We start from the raw sequence: 27,290 nt of genomic DNA on the forward strand, positions 1-27,290 counted from the left end.
CACAGGTGTTAATCAGTGGGGCCTGCTAGTCCCGTAACCTCTTCCAACAGAAATCACCTGCCCATAGATTTTCCCTAATGGGCAGTCTCACACAGCCTTGTTTTATACTTTGAGACTTCATCTCCACCCCACTCTGGCCACAGCTGATGGATCAGAGTAGGATGATTCAGTCCTTAAGTGCCGGCCCATGGTGTGGCCTACCATGAAAATCGCTGCCAGACAACTTAACCAGTCAGATTCTCACTCTCTTGAGTTTCAGTTGGGAAATAATGTGGATCTCAAGCCATTGGCAGTGGGAGCTGAATCCGAGAGGGGAGAGGATTGAGGTGGAGCTGGACTATGGAGGAAACCAAGAAAGGCAGTTTTCCGCCACTGGGGTTACTAGTTGTGAGCGAATCTTCCTACGAGTGAAGATATTTGGAGAGCGGAAGGCAGAGAGAGTAGGACCAAGTCCTGGTCATGTCTTCGGAGCTCTTAGAGCCAGTTGTGCCTGAAGGCAGAAGGCAGATACCCCTGGAGTTTGAGGTTAAGGGATCTAAAGGATACTCCTCTCCTTTTCTTTTCTTTTTTTTAATTTTTATTAATAAAACCAATCAACATACAATATGAACATTCTTTTTTTTATCACATAGTTATATAAACATTGATCATCATGATCATTTCTTAGAACATTTGCATCAATTCAGAAGAAGAAATAAGAAAACAGAAAAAAATTCATACATACCATACCCCTTACCCCTCCCTTCCTTTGATCACTAGCATTTCAATCTAAATTTCTTTTAACATTTGTTCCCCCTATTACTTATTTTTAATCCATATGTTTTACTCATCTGTCCATAAGGTAGATAAAAGAAGCATCAGACACAAGGTTTTCACAATCACACAGTCACACCCGAAAGCTATATCATCATGCAATCTTCTTCAAGAAACATGGCTACTGGAACACAGCTCTGCACCTTCAGGCAGTTCCCTCCAGCCTCTCTGTTATGCCTTAACTAAAAATGTGGTATCTGTTTAATGTGTAAGAATAACCTCCAGGATGACCTCTCGACTCTGAAATCTCTCACAGGAGTCTGGTGAGGGGGAATTTCCTTACAGGTGAGGAAAATGAGGCTGAAAGGCGTTAGCTAAATGACCTGCTCAAGGTCAGAGAGCTAGTAAATGGAAGAGACTGGATTTGAATTCAGGCTGGTGGAACCTTAAAACTTGGGCTCTGAACAAAACATTGGGCATGCCTCCCTCTTCCCTTTGGTGGGTGGGTCTCCCTGTAATTGCTCACCTTGCCCAGGTCGGGGCACCTGCTCTGTGTGCTCTTAGACTTGTCCAGAACAGGCAGGCCCAGATGGACTATATTTGAAGTTTCTCTTTTACCCAGGGTGTAGTGAGATATTAGTTGAAGTATTAATTTTCAATACTCCCAGCTGACTTGGAGAGTTTCCATTGCTTTAAGATAGTCCAGGGTAGAAAACATAAACACCAAATCTTGAGTTTTGAGTGCATAGGCTAAGCTTTAAGAAGAGATTTGAAAGAGGCCATGAATAGATAAAGAACCCTGACTGGGGAGAGGGAAGAGGGTTTTTAGAGTAGAGTGTTAGCAGTGTAGGAGCAATTCCTCTTGATATTGGAGGGCTTTCAGGGTGGAAGAGACCTGTGCCTTGCTCCCTGTTTGGAATTACTGAGGACAGTGACCTGTCAGATGTACCCTATGCCCCAAGGGTAGATGGAGGGCCTCAGAATGACAATTTGGAAGGATCAGGCAGGACAGGGCTGGTGACAGTCCCTCTGGTTTCCCTCGACTGGAGGAGGGTGGTGTCCAGAGGATCCTGTGGGCCCCTCGTGGGGCACAGAAGTTAGCTGGGAGCATGCTGGTGAGTGTACCCCGGGGGTGGGATGGTGGGGTCGGAGGGTAACACTATAAGAGGCCCAGCACTCCACACAGCAGAGTGGGATGTGCCCAGGCTCCTGGATGGGGATGTGGCCAAATGTAACTTGAGGTGATACAATTTAAAAGCACTGAACTGGGCCAAGTTTACTTGAATGTTACAAGGTTAACTATTCTGTTGGTCAGAAAAGGGGGCTCATTACAAGGATCAGTTTGAATTATAGAGAAACCAAAAATGTAAAGGGTGCATTTTTGCATACCTGCCGTGACTCTGGAATTCCCATCTTTTACTAATGGAAAGGTTAACATGGGGGGAAAGGAAGGTATGGACTGAGAATCAGAGGGGTTGCTCTTTTACTGTGGTCTGTGGGTTACTCCCCTATGGTTCTTAGGGGAGAGACAGTTTCTGATAACTCGGGTGTGCTGGTTTGAAAGGATTTATGTGCCCTAGAAAAGCCATGTTTTAATTGTAATCAATCTTGTGGGAGCAATGATTTCTTCTCATCCCTATTCAACAGTATAGATTGGAGATTTGATTAGGTTATCTCTACAGAGATGTGACTCAATTGATTGTGGGTATTAAACTTGATTAGATGGGGATGTATCTACACCCATTTTATATGGGTCTTGCTTAATTTACTGAAATCCTATAAAAGAGGAGACATTTTGGAGAGATTTCCTTTTGAGAATGACGAGAGAACCACAGAATCCACCAGCCAGTGACCTTTGGAAATGAAGAAGGAAAATGCCTCCTGGGGAGCTTCCTGAAACAAGAGGCCTGGAGAGAAAGCTTGCAGACCCTCCATGCTTACCAGCTGAGAGAGAAATGCTGAACATCATCGGCCTCTTGAACCAAGGTATCTTTCCCTGGATGCCTTAGATTGGATATTTCTATATCCTTGCTTTAATTTGGACAGTGTTCCAGCCTTAGTATGTAAACTAGCAACTTATTAAATTCCCCTTTTTAAAAGCCATTCCGTTTCTAGTATATTGCATTCCGGCAGCTAGCAAACTAGAACATCTGGTTAGGCCTCACTGTAAAGTTTTATTTGAGGAACATCCAAGGTGGGTCATCAGGGGATTGTGGGAGGAGGGGAAGACTTCAATTCTCCTGAGGCCCAGTTCCACCCTGGCTCAGTCAGCCCTTCTGTAAACCTTGGGCCCAAGAAGATGGATGAAATAGTGTGGGGAAGAATCAGTGCTCAGCCGGCACCACTGGAGGAGTCACTCGACCTCAGGCCCTACTCGTGGAGGACCAAAAGCTCAGTCTGCAGCCTGAAGGCCATCTGATGCCAAGGAGGGAGATAACCTGCTAGGCTCAGTGGCAGAACTCTGTGAGGTTAGTTAGGGTCCCCTCTTATCTTGCCGTCTACATTTTCTGACCTCCATGTGGATTAACAATGTTCCTATCCTGAAAGGAGTTCTTTGCATATTCATTTGTTCATATGTATATTGAATGAATCCATTTATTTATTCCTTCACTTGACAGAGGTTAATAGGGCACAGAACATACCCCAAAGCATCACATGAATGTGTGGGGACCACAGAGTCCTTTGGAGGGTTTATCAGGGGAGGACACTCAAAACTACCCTCATGAAGGCAGTTACCATCTTTGGACCAGGGTTGGGGTAGGGGGTGGTTGTGTCCAGGTTTAAAGATCTCTCAAAGATTTGTAGAGGAACACCTCTTAATAATGATGAGAGGCCAGGCCAAGTCATGGTCCACATATGGCAGAACAGTTCCCAGATTGTAAGGTGATTTTGCAAAAGATGTGTGAGGCTGGGGAAGTTGGTGCCTTGAAAAAGGAATTAAAACACTAATAATATAGCTTTGACTTATTGTGTACTTACTATTTTCTGTGCATTGCTTGTTTTATCTTATCTCATCACACTTCACAAGTGTTTTCCACACTCCTTTAATCACAAAATACAGAGCCAATTAGCTCAAGAAAGGAGATTTAAGTATGATGACATGACCCAGACCTGGAAACTGGTGCTGATGCCCCAGGGACAGGGTTTCTCCTCTCTCTTAGGTCCAAAGGTGATTTCTCTCTTTCCTCCTCCCCTCTCTGAGGTCTCCGCCCTTTTGTGCATAATAGATCCTGTCCCCTCCTTTGCCCCTTGTCTTCCTTATTTGCCTCTAGATATATCCTCCTACTTCCTCCTCACTGGGGTTTGTACCCCATCAGCCTCCCAGCTTCTGCAGCATCATGGCCAGCCAGCCCAGACATTCTCTTCTTGGATCTATTCCTGAGCTAGGCGGTGAGATGAATTCAGCGTACTTTTTGTGTCAGGCCACCAGGCCTAAAATCGACCTGTTTATGGATTAACTGCCCTTAGGACTGCAGGGATGGGGCTGTGTCACGGGTTGGTGTGTTTTGCCTAGAAAAATTTTGGGCAGAGTTGCTCTGGGCTCACCAGCCTACTACATCGCTAAATTCTTGGGGTTAATATATTAAACATTTAAAAGGGTAATTTAAAATCCTTTGTTTTAAAATTCATTTGAAAATTAATAACACACTAAAAAAAATTCCAGCCTTATTGAAGGATATACTCTGTAGTTCCTTCATTAGAGTCAAACATTGTTACCCCACTTTTTGTGTACCCTTTGAGAGATTTCAGTGCATGTACAATCATACGTATACATGTCCCCCAGAAGGGGTTAATTATTTAAACCATACAACTCCATAAAAATAGGTTGATGTCAAATAATAGGGGGAACAAAAGCTGAAATATATTGGGTAGATGGAAATACTAGTGGTCAATGAGAGGGAGGGGTAAGGGATATGGTATGTATGAGTTTTTCTTTTTTCTTTTTCCTTTTCTGGAGTGATGCAAATGTTCTAAAAAATGATTGTGATGATGAATATACTACTGTGTGATGATTTTGTGAGCCATTGATTGTACACCATGTATGAAATGTTTGTATGTTAAGAATGTTTGTGTTTGTATGTTGTTTTGTCAATAAAAATACTAAAAAAAAATTTTTTTAATAGGTTTATGCCAAAGATCAGTTTTTGGTCTGGTGGGAAAAGGGGGAGGAAATGATGTGTATCTTGGAACTTGCCGGGTGGGAAATGCTGGCTGGTGTGGTGGTCTCTTGGTGACCCACCTGCAGAAGAGTAGAGAGGCCCAGAAAGGACTGCAGATGCTCAGAAAAGTAAGTTCACCTCCTTCTGTTGTGCTCAGAGCTGGCCTGAATTTTTAATGAAGAAAATTAAAAATTCTCCCAAATATCAGTCCACTTTCTTGGCAAAGTGCATACACTCTAAAAAGAAAAAAAAGACCCTGTATCTTATTTTGCAACATCCACAAACAAGAGCCAGCCCTGGTCCTGAGAAAGGCCTTTCCAGCTTCTGGCCCAAAGCCACTTTACATGCATGCAGATGTTGCAGAGGCAACGAAGGCCTCTGTACCCTTGTGCTTCAGTGCCCTTGAAGACAGTGCTGGTATTGCCTGCTGAGGACATGGTTGAGCATCAGGCCATTTCTTTTCCTGGAGCTGTGTGACCCTTTAGCTTTGCATCTCCTCAGATGAGGCCTAGGATGCACCTTCTTCTCAGACCCTGCCTGACTTTGAGCCAACGTGACTGCTTTTCACGCTGGTCCTTGTGCGCACTTGTCAGTCATCCAGGAACTTGCCCTGCACACACCTTGGACAATTCCCAGGGATGGATTTGCCCACCCACAGTAGCCTTTCCCCTTCAACAAGTGCATATTGATTGACTGGTGTCTGTCCAGTCTGGGGCTTGCTGGCCTGAAGGACATAGAGACCCAAGGCACAGCCTCGTTTACCAGAGAGTAGCAGGGAGAAAGGGTTCCTCCCTCTCAAAACTACATGACAACATTATTGTTCTAGTTTGCTAGCTGCCAGAATGCAATATACCAGAAACAATGGCTTTTAAAAAGGGGAATTTAATAAGTTGCTAGTTTACAGTTCTAAGGCTGAGAAAATATCTCAATTAAAACAAGTCTATAGAACTGTCCAATCAAAGGCATCCGGGGAAAGATACCTTTGTTCAAGAAGGCTGTTGAAGTTCAGGGTTTCCTTCTGAAGTGAGAAGGCACATGGCGAATACAGTCACAGTTTCTCTCTCAGCTGGAAGGGCACATGGCAAACATGGTGTCATCTGCTAGTTTTCTCTTCCTGTCTTCTGTTTCATGAAGCTCCCTGGGAGGCGTTTTCCTTCTTCATTTCCAAAGGTTGCTGGCTAATGGACTCTGCTTCGTGGTGCTGCAGCAGTCTCTGCTCTCTCTTAATCTCCTTCATTCTCCAAAATGTTTCCTCTTTTATAGGACTCCAGAAACTTATCAAGACCCACCCAAATGGGTGGAGACATGCCATCTAATCCAGTTTAACAACCACTCTTGATTAAATCATATCTCCAAGGAGATGATCTGATTACAGTTTTAAACATACGGTATTGAATAGGGATTATACTACTTTTATGAAATGGGATTTTGATTAAAACATGGCTTTTCTAGGGTACATACATCCTTTCAAACCAGCACAATTATGCTTCAATTTCTGTAAAAAATATGTATATAAAAACATATATTTTTAAATTTATATAAAATATAATTGTTTAAATCTAGTGGGATAAACAAATTGGTTGATAGCAGTAGAACAAGGCAGGAGGGGGACAGGGAAGGTATTGAAGTTTCTTTACTCTTTATTAAACAATTTTTGTGAGCCCTGTGAATGCATTATCTATTCAAACATTATATTTTAAAAATGATATCAAGCCTTGGGGCTTAATGGCCAAACTGAGTATTATGAATATTGATTCCTAAGACTTTGGAAGCAGAGAAGGCCAGTATGGAGGACTTGCCTCTCTTTCTCGATTGGAACGGGTTCATCTCTGCTGATGTGTCTTTTCCCGTGGAGAGAGGGTTGATATTCTTCTGGCCTTGGTCAAGATGTTACTGTCACTTATGAGAAGACCTGGACCAATTGGTTAGCTCCAGTTGGGAATTCATCCACGGTTCTGTCCTGCTCTGCCTGTCTCCAAGTGCCTGCAATATTTTGCATCTGTCTACTTAGGAGTCAGTGTAGTGTGAGTGTGGTATAGGAGAAGGCACATGGATTTAGATTCCAAAGACCTAGGAGCATGCCTTCATATTTGCGGCTCACTATTTAACCATGGGCAAGTAACATTCCCTGCCAATCCCTGGCTCCCTCAGCAACAGCATAGGGATGAGACTAATTAATAACTTACCTCGTTCACAAAATTGTTAAGAGACTCAGGGCAATAATGGATATGGAAATGCTCTGCGAGCAACAAGACATTAAATAAGTACTGGTTAAATGTTGCCTGCCTTTGCTGCCTCTGAATGCTCTTCGCAGTCCGAAGAGGTAGAGCCCGCGTCAGATGGCATTCACAGAAACATGACTTCCCTGCTCAGCTCAGGTGTTTATGAGTGGATGTTTTCCCAGCTGCACTAAAGGAAACCTCAGAGACTGCTGGGGACCCAAGCAAGCCAAGGCATGTTGTTTCTTGGCCCATCTTTTGTCATCTGATCATTTTGGACTCAGTGACTTCTCTGTCCTCCACAAAAACATTCTTCAGAATATTAGTTACTATAATTACTTGTGCACTTGCCTCCCATTCCACAGACATTTACTGAGCTCTTAAAAAGTGCTAGGTCCTATGTGAGAAGGCTGAGTCAGGCATACTCCCTGCTTTCCAGGAGCTTACAGTCCAGAAGGAGAGTGAAGAAAGGCTCATCGGAGCTGGATCATGAAGGGTGGGTAAGAACAATGGGAGAAGACCATCACAATTACCATTTTTGGACACGTACTTCAAACCAGTTTTTGTACTAATCATAAGACAAAAACTTAATAAACTTAAGACAACAACTCTGAAGGAAAAGTTGTAATCTCCATTTTACAGGATAGGAATCTGATGCTCAGGTTAAGTAAGGCGACTAATTCTTACCAAGTGGATGCTGGATCTCGAACTCAGGCCCTCTGACTACAGAATGCATCACCCTTCCCTAAACTGTAGGGCATCTTAGATCTTCAATGATGCCTAACATCACACCCTCCAGTGTGTTTTTTATAGCTGTCCTTTTCCAGCACCAACTTCCAGGGATACCACATCCTAGCAGTAAAAACCATCCAGATGCTCATCACTCAAATACATATACAGAGTTCATTCTTCTCTACCATGGGGCCTTTGTGTGCTCTCCTGCCCTGAAGGCTCACTTCCCCACTTCCCCAGTCCACCCTTCATTGCTTCGTTGATTCTTCCATATCCTTCAGGTCTTTGTTTTATGGTCACCTCCTTAACAGAGGATGTCCCTAACCCTGCCACCCAAATATTTTCTGCAACAGTGCTTTCTCCTTATGACACTTGCCACTTGGTGTAATTATATTTTTATGTGATTGCTTGTTCATTGTAGACTGTATGCTGTCCAAGGGCAGGGCCCATTTTTTTTTTTTAAACAATGTATATCCAGCACCTGGCATAAAATATAGGGTAAATGCGTGAGTCTCAGTTTATACCCTTGGGTATGCATCAAATATAAGTTTACATTTTCAAAACAACCTAACTTTTATTTCAAGCCCCCATCCCATGGGTCATCAGGACTCACTGAACTTACCCTTTTCCCTCTACTCCAGCCTGGGCCCCTTCCTTCCACTTTGCTGATTGGGGTGGGCAAAGAGTCTGTTCCTTTGCCTCCTACTGGGTTTCTGGCCAAGACACAGTGTCTACTCCTGTTAGCTCTTTCTTTTTCCTCCTTCACATGCCTCCTGAGGTTTCCTAAGGCTTTGGCTCTGCGTGAGCAACAGGCAAAAAGACTTGCAGGCTATTTCTGCTTTCTCTCCTACCAGTAGCCCCCAAACAACAAAATTCAAAGCAGGCTATTTGCTCCAGTGGGGACGGGGGAGGAGGGTGAAAGGACATAGATTCATATCTCAAAATGATACCCTAATCACAAATAAAATCAGTAAGTTTGGGGCTGAAATGTGGACTCTGCAGGGGTGAGAGAACTTTTAGGAATGGGTGGTGCAGTCCTGAGACTGGATTTGCTTCAAAGCCAAGTCCAAATTTACCAAGGGACATGTGGATTATAATGGGATAAACCACCTCAGAATAATGACAGTAAATAAGAATGACATTTATTGAGCGCCCATTCTGTACCGAGAATGGAATGGCTATTTTATATATAGCATTTCTAACTCCAATGCCTGGACTCTTTCTCAATGCCTTGTTACGTCTCATAAGAAGTAAGGTCTTATCACAAGGCCAGTCAACAACAAATGACATTGGGTGCTTTGTTCACGGGGCACAGGGAGGAGGTACCCTTGGCAATAGGAAGTTGTAGACCAGTCTAAGCGACCACCTGGAGTTACCTGAATCCATACCCTATCATCTTCCAAAAACTCTCCATCCTGCAAAGTTAGGGTTATAAATATAAAGACTGGTCCATTGGCCAAGGAATGTCAGAACTTATCCTGGTAGAGATAAAAGTCATTCTGGATGTCTCTGTCTTCTTTTGAGTTTGAAAGAAGGCCCAATTCTTTCAATTGACCCAATTCAATTTGGCTCTTACACTTATTAACTTCGTAAATGTAAAATCAGCTTACATCTATTTCATGCATTCATTTTATCTTTTTTTTTTTTTTTCCTGTATTGTAAGCTGTCTGAGGGCTTTGGAGCCTTGTGTCTCTGAGATGATTTGTCATAGTATTGAAATAGTTAATATTTATTGAGCACTTCCGATGTGCCAGACGTTGTTGTGCTTTACACAGATGACTTAGCACATCCCCTCAACAACCTCAGAAGGGGGTTCTGAGACCCAGTGAGTGTAAATCACTTGCTCAAAGGTCATGCAATTATCAAGTTGCAAAGTTCAGCTGAAACCTCAGGCTGCTCTGCTCTAGAAGTCTCGTGTTCACTGCTTCTCTGTAATGCCTCTAACAGCAAAGATGAAGCCTTCTCAAAATACCCAACTGGGCGCTTAGTGGCATATTTCAGTTTGTGTGCATGGCGTGGAAGGTTCACCAGCTGTGGGAGGACATAGAGACCTCAGGGAGAGGGACAAAGATTAGACACGAAGCCACACGCCCATAGGTTTAAGTCTTTGCTCTGCTGCCTATGAGTTGTGGACCTTGGGTGAGTCAGTTAAACTTTCAGAGCCTCATTTTTTTCTTACCTGTTGTTCTAGTTTGCTAGCTGTCGAAATGCAATATACCAGAAACAGAATGACTTTTAAAAAGGGGGATTTAATAAGTTGCTAGTTTACAGTTCTAAGGCCGAGAAAATGTCCCAATTACAACGAGTCTATAGAGATGTCCAATCAAAGGCATCCAGGGAAAGATACCTTGGTTCAAGAAGGCCGATGAAGTTCAGGGTTTCTCTCTCTCAAGTGGAAGGGCACATGATGAACACAGTCAGGGCTTCTCTCTCATCTGGAAGGGCACATGGCGAATACGGTGTCATCTGCTAGCTTTCTCTCCTAGCTTCTGGTTTCATGAAACTCCCCGGGAGGCGTTTTCCTTCTTCATCTCCAAAGGTCGCTGGCTTGTGGGCTCTCTGCTCCTCGTGGCTATGTCGTTCTCCTCTGCCCTCTCTGAATCTCCTTCATTCTCCAAAATGTTTCCTGTTTTATAGGACTCCAGTCAACCAATCAAGACCCACCCAAATGGGTGGAGATACATCTCCCCTAATCCAGTTTAACAACCACTCTTGATTGGGTTACATCTCCAGGGAGATGATCTAATTACATACAGTACTGAATAGGGATTATTCTGCCTCTACAAAATGGGATTTTGATTGAAACATGGCTTTTCTAGGGTGCATACATCCTTTCCCCCCAGCACACCTCTCAATGGGATTAAGATGCTGTAGCTCAGAGAACTGTTGTGAGGAGCCAATGGGAATATGCATATGAAAGTGGTCTATAAATTGAAAAGGGCTACCCAAATTTAGGGTAATGAAGTTATCATTGTTTGTTATCATTACGATTAAAGGATGGAGATGGTGAGGAATGACATAGTGATAATAAGAGACATAGGGGCCACCCAGGCCTGTTCGCAAGAGGGTCATTTTCTCACATCCTTTCTGCCAGCTCCTGACATCGCCACCCTGACCATGATGGGACTCCGAGCCCACTTCCATGATTCTATCGGTCAGAATTTCTAGTTGCAAAAGACAGCTGCTTTAAGTCGGAAAAGAAGTTATAAAAGTAAACAATGACTACTGGGTAGTCTTTGGGGGATGATGAAAGCTAGGAATAATGACCAGCCACATGATGGGAGCTTTTTGCAGAAACACGGCCATCACTGGACATGAACACTCTGCTCCCACCACACCTAGAAGGGGCACAGGCCTCCCCCACCATGCTCACAGAAGGTGAGAATTCTGAACTGAGGTCTTGTGCAGGGTTCTGACTGGTGGAACCCAGGGCACATGTCCCTAGCTGCAAGGGAATCTGGGCATATGTTTTCTGGCTTCTACCCTGGAAAGACAGGACTCATAATGGGGGACCTTACCAGAACTTAGACGGGGTTTTCAAAGGCCTGTGTGGCCACAGATGACAAATATCTGCTACATTAGTCACAGTTCCCAAGATGTTTGACCCTGAGACAATGTTTCCAGTAAATGGTTGTGAGAGAAACCCACCCACAGGGTTCCTGACCCATTCATGAAGAATCCAGAGATTCCTCCAAATCTAGGTGTTGTGGTGTGATGACTCCAGCTTCCCTGGACTTAAAAGATCGGGCTTGGAGGTGTGATCATTATGATGATGAACGATAACTACATTACCCTAAATTTGGGTAGCCCTTCCTGGGGCCTCAGCATGCAGGGTAGGTGAGTAAGTTCGACTGGACTGTGGAGGAGAGTGAGGAGGTGGATACTGCTTTGAGCTTGTCTGTCACTGGCCTTTGCCTTTGCCATCACCTTTCCTGTCACTATCTGAACATCTTAAAGGCTCTGAGCTGGGAGCTGACAGGACAGCTGAACACACACATGCACTTTCTCTTATACTCACGCCCTGGGTGCGTGTGCATGAAATGAGCATTATTTCATCACAGGAATGAAGACTCCATCCGGAAACACATTGCAGGGCCCTGATAAGTACACGTGTGCTGGAGGGAGGAGAACACAATAGAAAAGTCTCCAGGATGCCAGGAGAGTTGAGTGGGAATAATGAAATCATACATTACGTTGAATAGGATGAGTTGGTACGAAACAACTGGTGGGTGTCAGCAGCCTCTTCTCCCCACCCTGAAATGAGAGATGATCATGGGTTGCTAAAGGCTCTTTTAGGGGAGATTTTATTCCATCATCCTAGAGGGGTAGGGGACAGAAGTTGGGGGGATTCGCCAAGACTGGGAGGAGGATGAAAGTCCAGGAAGATGGGGCCTGTGTGCCCAGCATCTTCTGTGGGGCGGGGAGGGGCCTCAGATGGATGAGCCCCATTTTTCCTTTATGGCATCCCAATATAGCCATCTAATTTGAGGTTAGTCTTTAAGTGGCTGCTTTGCGACTTTCCAGGCTATAAGAGAGGGGCTGGGTCCATGAGCAGGACCAAGGGGGTAGACTGCAGACCAGAGAACATCAGAATGTGCCCAGCAGGGAAAGGTTCCAAGGCCTTGGGGCATCTCTAAGCAAGTGAAGGACCCACCAAGATGGGATGGCTCCCACATTCCAAATTGGAGAGCCCACTTCACAGGTGCCACATATACCACAGCAGAGTAAGACCCCTTGCTGTTATTTCATCTCACCCTCTCCAGCCCTATGAGACTGGAAAGCTGAGCCCATTTCTTTCCGTGGAAAAGCAGTTGAATGGCCGTGGCTCTGAAGGTGACCCTCCATGTCCAAATCTGCCAGCAGCCTGCTTGCGCTGTGACCATGGTGGGTTAACAAGCCTCCCTGAATCTCGATGTCCTTGCTGATTCCCTGGTCTTTGTTTCCCCTCCTGAGTCTGGCTAGTTCCACCTTCTGCTGGCCATCAGCTCCATGCCCAGTTCTCTCTCCACATCCTCTCATATTTGTCTTAAGGATCCAAGGACTGCCTGTGATTTCAACAGACGTTTATCTAGGAACTGTTTTGGGTATGGCATCGTGCTAGGTGCCTAGTTTTGGGGAAACTCCTGAAGGTTAAATTGGGGTTCAGCTGCTTCATCAAAAGACTTTTGCCCTTGGAAAAGAGGATAGGACCTCAGAGGGTGGGGATGGGAGAGAGGAAATGTGGAAAAGGAAACATGGAATCCTAGAGCTGTATCGAACTTTAGAACACACCTATTCCAGGCCCCTCTGGCTATGGATGGGGAAACTGAGGCTAACGAGAGAAGGTGATTTGTCAAGGTCAAATGCTGGGTGGGGCTGGGTGGAAGCCAGATCTTTGAGGGACATCGGGCTACACTGGGACTGACAGGGATTTGAGAGGGTGCTGCTAAGTCTGTGGGTGAGCTCAGTTCCCACGGTTTGGGGAGGGGAGGGTGGGGGGAACTTGAGTCTGCAAAGGAGTTTTCAGGGCTCTTGAGGGGTGGGGAGGCTAAAAGCAAGGTGAGGGGTGAATCTGGGGGATTGTAGGAGCTTGGGGCCGTGCACCTGGCCCAGCCACGCATGGGGCACGCGGAGAGGGGGCAGGTGGGGTCCTGCGGGGGCCCGCGCGTGGGGGCCGCGCTGGCCGGGGCGGGGTGAGTCACCGCCCGCCCGCTCCCATTGTGCGGCCCGGCGGCGGCGGAGCAGAGGAGCCGAGCGCGAGGAGGTGGAGCCGCGGGTTGCGGGCTCCGGCGCCTGCGTCCGCCCGACCAGCCCGGCTCGCGCGGCGTCAGGGCGAACAGGGGCCCCGGTGGCCGCGCCCCGGAGCGAGCGCGGGAGGGAGATGGGGTGCGGCGGCCGGCTGGGGCCCCGCAGGCTCAGGAGCCCGGAGGTACCCCGGACGCAGCGGGGTGGGGCGCTCGGGCGGGTTGGGTGGGGGATCTCGGGCGTGGGGAGGCGGAGGAGGAGGGGCAGCGCGAGGCTCCTGACCCCGCCCTCCCCCCCAGGGCTCCCCACTAGGCCCCCGCAGCGCCCCCTTCTTCTCACCCGGGTCACGGGTCCCCTGGTGAGCGCGAGAGAGCCTTCCCCAGCCGCCTCCCCGGCCATGGCCAACGGAGTGATCCCGCCGCCCGGGGGCGCCTCCCCCCTACCCCAGGTGACTGACGCGCGGGGGAGGAGGAAGTGGAGGGGGAGGAACCCCAAGGAGGGAAGGGGCATCCTCTTGCCCACCCTGGGAGCCCCGATCCAGAGAGGGAGACCGGGGCTAGGGGATATGGAGAAAGAGGGGGCCTTTGGTATTTTTCAGATCTGTTACCCCCACTCCTTCTAAGCACTGGGGTCCTGGAGAGGGTGGTTTCTGGGACCTTGACCCAGGCCTGGGGCACTCTTGAGGATGGAGGCTGCCAGCCTCCCCCACCCCCCAACCAGGGCCTCCAGTTGGGGCAGGTGTGGGGCATTCCCGGGCAGGGGTCCTGAGGAGAGGCTACCTGGGCCTGCAGGTCCGGGTGCCCTTGGTGGAGCCCCCTCTAGGTCCAGACATGGAGGAGGAGGACGATGACTTGGGCAAGACCTTGGCAGTGAGCAGGTTTGGGGACCTCATCAGCAAGCCCCCGGCCTGGGACCCTGAGAAGCCCAGCCGCAGCTACAGCGAGCGGGACTTTGAGTGTGGGTAGCCTGGGGACCCTTGGTGTGGCCGGCCCTCACCACCATCACCTTCATCACCACCATCACCGTGCTCGTCACCCGGCTGGGTCACCCGGTGCCATCCCGTGCTGGACACTGTGCTGAACTCTGTGCGGGGCCACCATGTTGTGTTAAGCCATCCTGTCTCTCCCATCACCTGTCCACCTGCTGGGGGAGCTGGGGCCCCATATGCAGGGGAGACGTAGGGAGATGGGCCTGAGGCCTCCCTCAGTGACCTTCATTGTCCCCTCTTGGCTCTGTCCCACCTCTGGCCCTGCCCTCTTCTCTTTCCTCCTTGGCCTCTCCCTTCCTTGCTGTATCATGTCTCCCTTTCCCCCCCAGTGCACCCGTCTATGACATTTCCTCCCCATAACCCCTAGCCCCCCACTCTACCAGGCCTCACCACTGACAGTAGCATGGATACAGGTGGGGGGGACCTGGCTCAGACCTAGGGTGCCCTTGTATGAGGCCTTGAGCTAGAAGAAGGTGCCCCAGGGCGGTGAGGGCCTATGGTGCTGTGGGGCCTCAATGGGCTCTCCTGCACCCCAGTTCACCGGCACACCTCCCATCACACCCACCACCCGCTCTCGGCGCGCCTGCCTCCACCCCACAAGCTGCGGCGACTGCCCCCCACCTCCGCCCGCCACGCCCGGAGGAAGAGGAAGAAGGAGAAAACCTCTGCTCCCCCCTCGGAGGGGACCCCTCCCATCCAGGAGGAGGGGGGAGCTGGAATGGAGGAGGAGGAGGAAGAAGAAGATGAGGAGGAGGAAGGAGAATCTGAAACAGAATCCATGGAGCCCCTGCCCTCAGGGTCTCCCCAGAAAGCAAAGGTAGTGATCTGCACTTTGGAGGAGGGGCAGCTGGCTAGGGAGGGGTACAGGGAGGAGGAAGCAGTAGCGGGGTGGGGTGTGTGGAGGAGATGGGAGAAGCTGAATGGGGGTGCTGGGGCCTGGGTGGTTAAGTCGGGGCAGGGGTGCAGGGGGCATCCTGTGTGTCCACAGTTCTCCATTGGAAGTGATGAGGATGACAGTCCAGGCCTCAGGGGCAGGGCTGCCCCCACCAAGCCCCTGCCCGTGGGGGACCTGTGCTCCGACAAGAGCCCCCAGCGCTCCGCCAGGTACTGGCCACATCGCCACCCCCAGCTCTGACCCCGGAGAAGAAGAGAGGAGGAGAGGGGGGCGGAGGAGACAAGGAGACTTCTCTGTGCAAATGATTTTAAGGAGGAGAGAATGAGAAGGAAGAAAAAGAGAGAAGCAGAGGCAAGAGGGATAGAGTTCTCAGGAGAGAAGGTGTGAGAGTGGAGAGGAGGGTGGGGATGACGGTGGAGGAAGGTGCCAGCAGGGTGGGGAGAGAAGGGTGGAGGTAAGCCTCTTTCTGCCCAGGAGGGTCCTCTGTCTCTTACCCTAAGCTGGGGGTGGGGAAAGGAAGCTCAAGGAGGCTCCAGGTCTTGCCCACTGCGCTAAGCTGGCCTTTCTCTGCCATGTTGCCCTGTGAAGTTCAAGGCTGCCCTGTTGCCTCCTCAGCTCCCCCAGCCCCCGAGCTCGGGTCTCCCGAGTCACCGGGGAGAAGAGCCGGCCCTGGAGCCCTTCAGCCAGTTATGACCTGCGGGAGCGGCTGTGCCCGGGCAGTGCCCTGGGCAACCCTGGGGGCCCAGAGCAGCAGGTGCCCACCGACGAGGCAGAGGCCCAGATGCTGGGTTCTGCGGACCTGGATGACATGAAGAGTGAGTGAGAGCCTGGGGCCGGCTCCCAGTTAGCGAGGAACCTCAGAGAGGGTCTGTGTATTCTCCCCTGCCCAGTGCCAAGTCCCCTCTGTAGCATCTCTGTCTGCTGGAATGTGGCCAGTGACAGGGAGGTCACCACTTCCCAAGCCACCTGTCTGGTTGCCAGAGCTGAAATTTCCCGTTGTGACACCTCTGCTCTTTGGTCCTGAATCTGTCCTCTGAGTCACCTCCTGATTCAGGCTGCCCCTTTTCCCATGTGATGTTTGAAGACATCTTTATAATGCCCACATCCCCTATACTTCTCAGGACAAATGCCCCAGCTCTCTACATCCCTTTCAAAGCAGCCTCCTGGGTCTGAGCCCCTCTGCCAGGCCCCTGCTTCTTGGAGGCCCCCCTGGCCTGCTTCAGAGTCCCCCTTACCCAGTCCCACCACCCTCGACTGGGGCTGGCTGTGATCTCGGCACATTCCTTCCATCTTATCAGTGCCCTGGCTTCTGTCCCACCTGTCATCACCCACGGGGCTCAGTGCCCAGGCCAGGGGCATCACAGACCCCGCCCTCCACCCCCATCGGAACCACAGTGTGTAGGTGGTGGGGACGGGCAGGGGGAGGGGTGCGGGTGAGGGAGCTTTGAGCTCAATATGTCATGGAAAGTTGCCAGGGCCTGAGGACAGGGACAGGGACAATCCGATGGCAGTGGTGGTGTCAGGGTGGGGGAGCCAGGAGGAGGGCGTGTTTACAGAGCCAGGGTGGGGGCTGGAAGCAGCAGGAGCCAGGCTTGGGGATGTGGGGAGTTGGGGTCAGGAGGCCTTGCCACTTCCAGCTGTGGGTGGACAGGGCCCACTTGGCCATTTGCATCAGGCTCCCACCCCCCTGAAAGCCAGGGCTCTTAGGAAGGAGCAGAGGCTGAGGCCTTGGCCATTGGGGGAATGACGAGCCCACTGGAGGAGGTGACAGAGCCCAACGGGGCACTGAGACCCAGGCCCAGGGACACCACGGGCCAGGGTCCCAGGAGGCCGCCCGTCCCCAGCCCTCACGACTTGGTAGCCTCAGAGGACTTAGAGATGTTTGTGCTGGACTTTGAGGATTATGACCTGTGGGAGTCCATCCGGGGCCAGCTGAGCCCCCTGGCACGGGGACCAGCTTGTGAGTAGCTGGGCTGCTGGCCTGTCCCCCAGCTGTCAGCTGGGTGGGGGCAGGTGGGGAGTGGGGAGAGGAGCTCTACCTAAGCGTGCCCAGTTGTGTACTGATGGGGTAGAGACGTGGGTGCAGAGAGGGAATGAGGCTCAGGGTGGGGGATAAGGGGTGCTCAGGGACTGGGGACCTGGGGTCAGGCCTGGGTCCCAGTGTGGAGGGCAGTGGCCACGGCAGGAACTGGAGGTCCCGCTGGGGCTGTGGACAGAGTTGGGGTGGGGGTGGAGGTGGGGGTCCTGCCTTTTTATTGAGGCTGGGCCAGCGAGTCCCTCTGTGACTCTGGGCTGGTCCTTTTCCCTCTCTGGGCCTGAGTGTCCTTATCTGTGAAATGGCCACATCGGGCTACATGGCCCTACCAGCCAGGTGGACTGGGCTCCGGCCCCTGGGACCGCCAAGCCGACCTTGTCCATAGGTCACCGGCTGGAGGACAACCCTGGGGTGCGGCGGCACCTGGTAAAGAAGCCGTCTCGGACCCAGGGCGGGAGGGGCAGCCCCGGAGGCCTGGCCCCCATCCTGCGCAGGAAGAAGAAAAAGAAGACGCCGGATCGGCGGCCTCACGAGGTGCCGGGGCTGAGGGGCTGGGCCGGGGGCTTCCTCTCACCTCTCTGCCTGGAGCCTTTCTTTGCCCTCCCCCTCCCCGGGCCCTGCGGCGCCGGTCCCCATGCCCTCCCACTCGGCGCCCTCCCCAGGTGTTTGTGGAGCTCAACGAGCTGATGCTGGACCGCAGCCAGGAGCCCCACTGGCGGGAGACGGCCCGCTGGATCAAGTTCGAGGAGGATGTGGAGGAAGAGACAGAGCGCTGGGGGAAGCCCCATGTGGCCTCGCTGTCCTTCCGGAGCCTTCTGGAGCTTAGGAGGACCATTGCCCACGGTAGGGGTCCCCACAGGCCGCCCTTTTGGGGATGTTGTGTCCTTTGTGTGGTGCATCAGCTCTGAGGGGCCGGGCCGGGCCGCTGGTGCCTGGCGCTGTAGTTGGCGCAGAGTTGGGGTTCGGTCCACGGGCAGCGGATGAATAGACGCCCCCACCCCCTTTCTGGCTGATGAGGGGCCCATGCTCCTCGCCCTTGTCCTCTCTCTGGCTGGGTGGCAGTGGTGGGGGAGGGGGCAGCCGCCTGGGGCACTGGGCCCTCTGCCCACCCAGTGAATTTGCCCACCCCATGCGGAGCAAGGCAGCATGGGGGTGGTTCTTTCTCTCTGACGCGAGCGTGCTCCTCCCCTGATGGGGCGCCCCTGCCCTGGCCGTGTGCCCCCAGGAGCTGCCCTCCTGGACCTGGAGCAAACCACCCTGCCAGGCATTGCACACCTTGTGGTGGAGACCATGATCGTGTCTGACCAGATCCGGCCCGAGGACAGGGCCAGCGTCCTGCGCACCCTGCTGCTGAAACACAGGTATTGGCTGCAGCCAGGAGCCGTTCGTCTGGCCCAGCTGTTATTCCAGGAGCCCAGGCAGCCCATCAAGTGATGGAGAGCCCGCCCCCCTCTTGTCTTTGCCCGGCACCAACTACCAACAAGCTCGTCCATGCATGAGTCTTCATCTCTCACCTCCTCCTGATCTTAGCCCACTACGGGACTTGCCTCCTGACCCACCTTTCCCCCCGCCTCTCCAGCCACCCCAATGATGACAAGGACAGTGGTTTCTTCCCCCGAAACCCGTCAAGCTCCAGTGTGAACTCTGTCCTGGGGAATCATCACCCTACCCCCAGCCACGGCCCTGACGGTGCGGTCCCTCCCATGGCCGATGACCTTGGGGAGCCAGCCCCACTCTGGCCTCATGACCCTGATGCCAAGGAGGTCAGTCGCCTTGCTCTGACCTGGGCTGGGGGACACCAGAGCTTCTGGTTTCAGTGGAGGTTGCTGACCACTTTGTTGAGTGGGTCAGGAAGGCTGGAAGCCCAGCACTGGGCTGGGCACATGGGCAGGGGAGAGGAGACCTGCATGAGGGGTCCCTGTCCTGGAGGAGCAGCGGTTTTGGTGGGGTGCCGTGGGTTCCCACTGACCCAGGGGAGCCACTGACCCAGCAGGCGAGGCTGAGGCTGGTCGCAGCAGGGGGTTGGAGGGCGCTGAGAGGAGGGGCCCAGATCTTGGGCCGGCCCCCTCCCCTGATGCTAGGCTGCCTCCTCCATGGTCCCTGCCCTGGCTGGGGAGGGAGACAGCCTGGCCTAGATCCAGGGGTTGGAGGGCTGAGTCCAGGGCTGGAACAAGAGACGGGAGGGCCTGCCATGGCCTCCGGTCTGGGTCCCAGCCCTATTCCAGTTCTGCGTCCTCAGAAGCCCCTCCACATGCCTGGGGGAGATGGTCACCGGGGGAAAAGCCTGAAGCTGCTGGAGAAGATCCCTGAAGATGCCGAGGCCACTGTTGTGCTTGTGGGTGAGGAGGGTGGGGGGGTTGGGCGGGAAGGCCTGTGGGCCATGTGTCTCCCCAGGTGGCTCAGAGGCTGCCTCTTCCCTCCTCAACAAGGCCCTCAGCTCACACCTGCTCTTTATCACCACCCGTTTTGACCCCAGTCCTTTCTTCCCCAATCCCCTGTCTGCTTTCTGCCCAATTTCCTGATCCTCAGAGCACCCTTGTGAGAATTAGAAAAAGGCACCTCTTCCTTAAGACTCTTAATTTCCATCTGTTGGTAAGTCGTAAGAAATATACAAATCTCTAAGCAAACAGGGGCCCTTTAGATTAGGGTTTTTATTTTGCAGTGTGCAACCTGCTCAACCATACCTGATGGCCCCAGACATTCCCTCCAGGGCGCACCTTGACCGCTCCCCTTTGCCCAGCACCCTGTGCCTTGCTCTCTTCCCAGGCTGTGTGCCCTTCTTGGAGCAGCCGGCTGCAGCCTTTGTGCGGCTGAGTGAGGCTGTGCTGTTGGAATCTGTGCTGGAAGTCCCCGTACCCGTCCGCTTCCTCTTCGTGATGCTGGGGCCCAGCCACACGAGCAGCGACTATCATGAGCTCGGGCGCTCCATCGCTACCCTTATGTCTGACAAGGTGCCCTCAAGCCTCTGGGCCTATCCCCTGGCCCCTGCTTGCTCTCTCCCCTCTGGCTGCCCACAGTGGTGTCCCCGGAATCAGGGGTGATAGAGGCCCCTCCTGGGTGGAACCAGTGCTCTTTGGGGATGTGTGTGGGGAGCTGTGGCTGGGGGAGTAAAGGGAGCCCTGGGTGGGGGTTGCGGAGGAGGCAGGGGGAGAAGCCCAGGCCATGACGCGTGGGCTCTGACGTGAGACCCGCAAGGGAGGCCTGGATGGGCCGGGCGTTCTGTGGCTCCTGGGCTCGGGCAGGAGGACCCTCCGGCTGGGAGTGATGTTGAAAATCTTTATCAGCCAGTAGGGTGTGAGCACTGTCCAACCCGAGTGTTCTGGGGACCTCAGCTATGCCATGTGTTGCCCCTTTAGCTGCTGTATTGTAAGAGACCTGGGGGCTCCTGGGAGACTCCCAGCCAGCAGGGATGCATGTCCCTATTTTGACAATCAGTGTCCCTGGACCAGACCAGTGTCCACCCTGCTTCTAGCTCTGAAATGGCCCAACACCTCCTCCCTGAAGTCCTCCTCCCCGAGGCCCCGGCCACCCCTGCCCAGCCCTCAGCCTCTCGTCCTCCCCTTGCCCCAGCTGTTTCATGAGGCCGCCTACCAGGCCGACGACCGGCAGGACCTGCTGAGCGCCATCAGCGAGTTTCTGGATGGCAGCATCGTGATCCCGCCGTCCGAGGTGGAGGGCCGCGACCTGCTGCGCTCCGTGGCTGCCTTCCAGCGCGAGCTGCTGCGGAAGCGGCGGGAGCGGGAGCAGACCAAAGTGGAGATGGCCACTCAGGGGGGCTACGTGGCCCCTGGGAAAGGTCAGACCCCTCCCCCCGGGGTCTCCACTCACCTCTGAGGCTGTAAGCCCCTCTCCGTCCTGACTCGCACCCCGAGTCCTTCGTCCTGGTGTTTGAACCTCCCACCCTGAGTCTCTCCGCTGTGTCCCAGGCTGTCCGTCTGGGACTCCAGGGTGGCCTGTGTTCCAGCAGCTCTTTCTTTCCGCAGAGCTGTCTGTAGAGTTGGGGGGCTCCGAGGTGGCCCCAGAAGATGATCCCCTGCTGCGGACCGGCTCGGTGTTTGGGGGGCTTGTCCGGGACGTGAAGCGCCGGTACCCCCACTACCCCAGCGACCTGAGGGACGCCCTGCACTCCCAGTGCGTGGCAGCCGTGCTCTTCATCTACTTCGCCGCCCTCAGCCCTGCCATCACCTTCGGGGGGCTGCTAGGTGAGGGAGGGGTCCCAGGTCACTCTGGGGACACCTGTGATCACCTTTGGAGGTGTAGGGGCTGTTAGGTGAGGGGGAGGGGAAGGAAAGTAGGGGAGAGGAGAGGGCCCAGTGTCACCTGGCGACCCAGTGATCACCTTCAGGGAATGCTGGGCGACAGTGGTGGCCTGAAGGTGCTGCAGGGAGAGGGGGTTCCAGAGCCCACATCTGGGGGGTTTTATATAAAGCAGGGAGTGGGAGGGTGGAAGGGGGTGGGAGGGATGGACGTGGTAAGGGGGGCTATCCATCACTCTGGGGGTCCCCCCTTAGGAGACAGTAGATGAGGAAGAGGGAGCAGGTGGGGACAGCCGGGGAGGGGCACCTGCTGACTGCTTCCTGCTCAGGAGAGAAGACTGAGGGGCTGATGGGTGTGTCTGAGCTCATCGTGTCCACGGCCGTGCTGGGCGTCCTCTTCTCGCTGCTGGGAGCCCAGCCGCTGCTGGTCGTCGGCTTCTCAGGGCCCCTGCTCGTCTTTGAAGAAGCCTTCTTCAAGGTGACAGCCCTGCCCCGCTGGACCTGCCCTGCTGACCCTGCGCTGGCCCAGGCCATGGGTCCTTGCAGCCTCTCCTTTCCGTCCCTTGGCCTTCACCCCCTGCCAGTCCCGAGGGGGCATGGGTGCCAGGGCAGAGCGCCATGGGTGAGCCGCCCTCCCTGCTTCCAGTTCTGCCGAGCCCAGGACCTGGAGTACCTCACTGGCCGGGTGTGGGTCGGCCTCTGGCTGGTGGCCTTTGTAATTGCCCTGGTGGCCGCTGAAGGCAGCTTCCTTGTCCGCTACATCACGCCGTTCACCCAGGAGATCTTCGCCTTCCTCATCTCTCTCATTTTCATCTACGAGACTTTCCACAAGCTCTACCAGGTGAGGTCCCGAGGGGTCTTGGGGATGGGCAGAGATGGGGCGCTGGGCAGTGGGCTGGGGGTGGGCTGGATAGCATGGGGGGGGACAGAGAGGTCTGTTGGGTGTCAGCTTCTGGGCACCCTGAGGCTAGTACTGAACTGAAGGGAGGGAAGTCAAACCCAGGGTGGAGGGGTCAGGCATCTGGCTGGAGGTGTAGGAGTTAGGATGCCCCTGCACAGGTGAGTGACGGAGCAGAGGCACTGCCCATGCCAGGGGGCCTCGGGTCACCTTTTGTCAGGGCTGTGTGCATGCGTATGTATGAAGGAGCTGGGTGTGCGTGTGCATCACTGCTGCCTGTCCAGGTGTGGGAGGGGACAGCCCTCTCCCTCACAGGTGCATGGGTGGTGGTGAAATCAGTGTTACCTGCACAGGTGTTCACTGAGCATCCGCTGCTGCCCTTCTACCCCCCTGGGGGGGCCCTGGAAGGGGCGTCGGAGGCTGGTCTGGACCTGAATGGGAGCACCCTGCCCCCCACCGAGGGTCCCCCCAGCCCGAGGAACCAGCCCAACACGGCGCTGCTCTCCGTCATCCTCATGCTCGGCACCTTCCTCATCGCCTTCTTCCTGCGCAAGTTCAGGAACAGCCGCTTCCTGGGCGGGAAGGTGCGTGACCGCGGCCGGGCGCCTGCGGGCCCCTCTCCGTGTCCCCCGCGATGCTCTCGGTCACCGCCAGGCTCTGCTTCCAAGAGGGCTGCCCCCCTCCCTACTTCATCCAGGGTCCCAGCCCCTGTACCCCCTCGTGGCCTCCCCCCCAGGATGTCTTCTCTTAAGGAAGCTTTCTCCAGAGGGGAGGGCCCTCCCAGGTGGGGCTGGCGCCCGGTGGGGTGTGCAGGGGTGGGTTGGGGGCCTTTGGCCCTTTGGCTTCCTCACCCTCCTCTCCTCCTTTCTGCCCTGATTGGCCCCTCTCCAGGCTCGCCGGGTCATTGGGGATTTTGGCATCCCCATCTCCATTCTGGTGATGGTCCTGGTGGATTACTCTATCACAGACACCTACACTCAGGTGCGGAGGCCCCGGCCCCCCAGCCCCTGCCACTGGCTCTCACCCTGGGGCCTCAAGGCGGAGGTCCCAACACGTCTCCAGTGCTGCTGGGTCACCATCGGGACCTGGCCACGCTGTGTGGTCGGGACTCCTGTGTCCTGGGAGTTTGCAGGTGGTCCCATCGAGGGGGCTGCTCCAGTAGTCCATCGGCCTGTAAAGGATCCTGTGGAGAAGGTGGAGGGCTGAGTGCGCAGGGCAAGTCCCCCCACAGCAGGTCTCCTGGCCCCCCCGGGGCTCAAGGGGAAGCTGTTCCAGTTCACACTATGCTGGATGCAAAACTCATTTCCCCCAAACCAGTTCATACCCAAATGCCCCAGCCACCCGGCTTGGTGGGAGCAGCAGCTGGCTGGTGTCTTTGGGGCCCCTGACCTGGGCAGGCCGTGCCCTGAGCCCCGCCGTCCCTCCCTCGTGCAGAAGCTGACAGTGCCCACGGGGCTCTCCGTGACGTCCCCCCACAAGCGCACGTGGTTCGTCCCGCCGCTCGGCAGTGCGCGTCCCTTCCCGCCCTGGATGATGGTGGCAGCGGCTGCCCCCGCCCTTCTGGTTCTCATCCTCATCTTCATGGAGACGCAGATCACCGCGTGAGAGGGCGGGGCGCGGGCGCGCTGCTAGGCTTGGTTTCCGGGGGGCCGGGGTGGGGGGGGTGGGTTCGGGGCAGACCTTGAGGAAGGGGGTGAGTACCTGGAAGCCGCGAGGGACAGGGAGGGGTGGGAGCAGCGCGGGCGTGGGGCGCGGTGAGCCTGTGGCACCTCGTCGGATGCCGCCGCCACCATTTGCACGGCGGCACTTCGCAGCCCAAACTCCGCAACAGCCACTTCTGTCATCCAGCGACGCGCACACGTGTCTCGTTTGGCTTAAGTCACTCCAACCCGGTGCTCTCTGGCATCTAGCTTTCATGGTGTTTTAAACATTCACTACTTAGGCGAATTTGGCTCAGATTTGCTTCAATGTGAGAACTTGTATCTCACATTTGAGAAGATGGAAGAGGAAGCTGGCGGGACCCAGGGAAAGCTCTCTGCATGCCTTCCACCCGCCGTCCCTGTCCCTGAGTCGCGTGCCCATGCCCGCCTCCGGCCTGGCCCCACGGCCCCTCCCCCACCCGCGGCCTCCCCCCCACCCCAGGCTCATCGTCAGCCAGAAGGCGCGGCGGCTGCTCAAGGGCTCCGGCTTCCACCTCGACCTGCTTCTCATCGGCTCCCTGGGTGGGCTGTGCGGGCTGTTCGGGCTGCCCTGGCTCACGGCGGCCACTGTCCGCTCGGTCACCCACGTCAATGCGCTGACCGTCATGCGCACGGCCATTGCCCCGGGCGACAAGCCCCAGATCCAGGAGGTGCGGGAGCAGCGGGTCACCGGGGTGCTCATAGCCAGCCTCGTGGGTGAGCCCCCCTTTGGAGGCCCCGCAGACCTGCCTTCTCCCCCGGATGGCCCTCCCCACCCCCCCATATCCCAGGCTTGAGCCAGGTGCTTTTGAACCTCCAGGGGTGTCCTGTACGGTCTCTGCCCTGAACCCCAAACTTACTTTCTGACCCTCCATGAGCCCTTCTTTCCCCAGCTCCTTCCTGGGTCTCTACCCTGCTCTGTCTTGTTGTGTTGATGGGGGTGAGGCCTAAGCTGGGGTCACGCTGAGGGGTCACTGGGCCCTCCACGTGAGACCTGTCCGTCGTCACGAGCTGCCCTCTTCCAGGCCTGTCCATCGTCATGGGCGCAGTGCTGCGCCGGATCCCACTAGCTGTGCTCTTTGGGATCTTCCTGTACATGGGGGTCACGTCACTGTCTGGGATCCAGCTGTCCCAGCGCCTCCTCCTCATCCTCATGCCGGCGAAGCACCACCCTGAGCAGCCCTATGTGACCAAGGTGCGCCAGGGGGTGGGAGGTGGGGAGAGAGGGAGATGGATGAGGGGGCTCCCTGGACCAGAGAAGGACAGGATGAAGATGAAGTTTGGATTGGAGCATGGGGAGCCAAATCCCCAGAGATGTGGGGTGGGAGCAGGCCAGGGCTGTGCTAAGCCCGATGCTCATTCCCCCAGGTGAAGACTTGGCGGATGCACCTGTTCACCTGCATCCAGCTGGGCTGCATCGCCCTGCTCTGGGTGGTCAAGTCCACGGCAGCCTCACTGGCCTTTCCCTTCCTGCTGCTGCTCACGGTGCCTCTGCGGCGTTGCCTTCTGCCCCGGCTCTTCCAGGACAGGGAGCTGCAGGCGGTGAGGTTTGGGACAGCCCCATTAGGGTGGGTGGGCGGGTGTTGGAATGACAGAGGCCTGAGTTTGCATCTCTGCTAGTTGCATGACCTTGGGCGATTTCCCTAACCTTCTGGAATCTTTTTCTCATCTGTCTAATGGAGTGGATAGATTCCTCCCTGTAGGATTTTGGTGAGGACTAATTCCTCACCCAGGGAAGTGCTCAGCATGGTGGTTTGGTATAAAATGAACTCAGGGCTGCTGCAGACACCCAGCCCTGAGACAGAAGGGGGTGGGGTGGTATTGAAGTCCTTCTTGAGCAGCGCTTTCGTCAGCTAATGAAGGGACATCTTTTTGCAGTTTATTCACTTAAACGTGGTGCCCAAAGGTACCGTGAGCACTAGAAGTGCCCCTGGGAAAGCATTTCACACCTGGTAGCTGCTATCGTCGTTCTCAGGGGCTTATGGGGAGACTTGGGGGTTTGGGCCAGAGGGAAATTAAACCTGGGGCCACGGTCCCTGCAGTGAGGCCTGGAGAGGCCTGGGAGCAGCAAGGAAGTTGGAGCATGGGGGGGCCCAGCTCCCTTCTCTTCCCCTCCCAACGTCCGCTCCCTCCGGCAGCTGGATTCGGAAGATGCTGAACCAAACTTTGACGAGGATGGCCAGGATGAGTACAATGAGCTGCACATGCCTGTGTGATCCTCACGACACCACCCCTTACAGACCCTGACCCCGTAGTCCTCTGACACTTGGGCCCCAGTCAGAGCCCAGTCCAGGGCCAGTGGCTCCTCACGACCCAGAGATGTGCCTGGAACCACTATGGACGCCTCAGCTGGCGCGGCCTCCCTGACTCGCAGCTGGACGCTGAGCGCGTCTCACCCCAGCCCCCTCCCGGACCAGACAGCGCAGGCTTCGAGCTCATTACAGCCACACTTCTTGTCTTGTGTCTGCCTCACTTTCTTGGTTGGTCTCTGGTTTCTCTGGCCACCCTTATCCATTTGGAATTGGAAGAATTCCATTTTCAGGGTCATCACAACCAGGGAGAGGTTCGAGGCAAGGGCAGCGTCCTTGGGGGAGGGGGAGAGACTCAGAGACAGAAGGTCAGAGCTGGGCCTTATCATCATCCCCTCAAGGAGAGATGAGCAGGAGACTCAAGGTCTTGCTCAAGGTCACTGCCTGTTATTTCAGCCCCGATTAGAAGAGTGGAAGACTGGGGAGGGGAGAGGGAGGAGGTTGCTTTGCTTTGGCCACTGGGGAAAACAGGAACATCTCCACTGGCTGGGGCGGGGGTGGTGGGTGGGTGGGTGGGGGAGGGTGGGGTACAGAGAGGCATGGAAAATACTGCTCTCCTTTCCCTCATCAGAGGAGCAGGGATCACAGCCCAATCCTCTAGACGCCAGGGTGGTGCTGGGTTTGGGGTGCCTGGACCATTTT

At 54.3% G+C, this 27,290-nt stretch overlaps 1 protein-coding gene and 1 long non-coding RNA gene across 3 annotated transcripts; one reads left to right on the forward strand and one right to left on the reverse strand.

Moving 5' to 3' along the window:
* Positions 1–10,099: 10,099 nt before the first annotated feature.
* On the reverse strand, positions 10,100–14,027 carry LOC143678146 (uncharacterized). Its single transcript, XR_013173091.1, has 3 exons — positions 13,928–14,027; positions 11,883–12,118; positions 10,100–10,490 (listed from the first exon to the last, which is right to left on the reverse strand). It is a non-coding gene; the product is annotated as an uncharacterized LOC143678146 (long non-coding RNA).
* On the forward strand, positions 13,683–27,073 carry SLC4A3 (solute carrier family 4 member 3). 2 transcript variants are annotated; one of them, XM_077155255.1, is made up of 23 exons: positions 13,683–13,772; positions 13,888–14,036; positions 14,380–14,545; positions 15,113–15,393; positions 15,565–15,680; positions 16,087–16,286; positions 17,892–18,040; positions 18,169–18,349; positions 18,732–18,867; positions 19,086–19,269; positions 19,746–19,845; positions 20,273–20,457; positions 21,077–21,302; positions 21,490–21,708; positions 22,092–22,240; positions 22,409–22,603; positions 23,014–23,244; positions 23,552–23,641; positions 24,095–24,261; positions 24,803–25,056; positions 25,365–25,534; positions 25,708–25,881; positions 26,478–27,073. In XM_077155255.1, the coding sequence occupies exons 2-23, from the start codon at positions 13,986–13,988 to the stop codon at positions 26,553–26,555; spliced, it is 3,702 nt and encodes a 1,233-aa protein (XP_077011370.1). In that variant the 5' UTR covers positions 13,683–13,772; positions 13,888–13,985; the 3' UTR covers positions 26,556–27,073. The 2 variants fall into 2 exon arrangements, with proteins under 2 accessions (XP_077011370.1, XP_077011371.1); XM_077155256.1 differs by lacking the exons at positions 13,683–13,772; positions 13,888–14,036; positions 14,380–14,545; ... (1 more) ...; positions 15,565–15,680; positions 16,087–16,286 and adding an exon at positions 16,295–17,431 and having other exon boundaries at positions 26,478–27,071.
* The last annotated feature ends 217 nt before the right edge of the window (positions 27,074–27,290 follow it).

The sequence above is a fragment of the Tamandua tetradactyla genome, chromosome 3, assembly GCF_023851605.1.
Source record: "Tamandua tetradactyla isolate mTamTet1 chromosome 3, mTamTet1.pri, whole genome shotgun sequence".
Classification (NCBI taxonomy): Eukaryota; Metazoa; Chordata; class Mammalia; order Pilosa; family Myrmecophagidae; genus Tamandua; species Tamandua tetradactyla.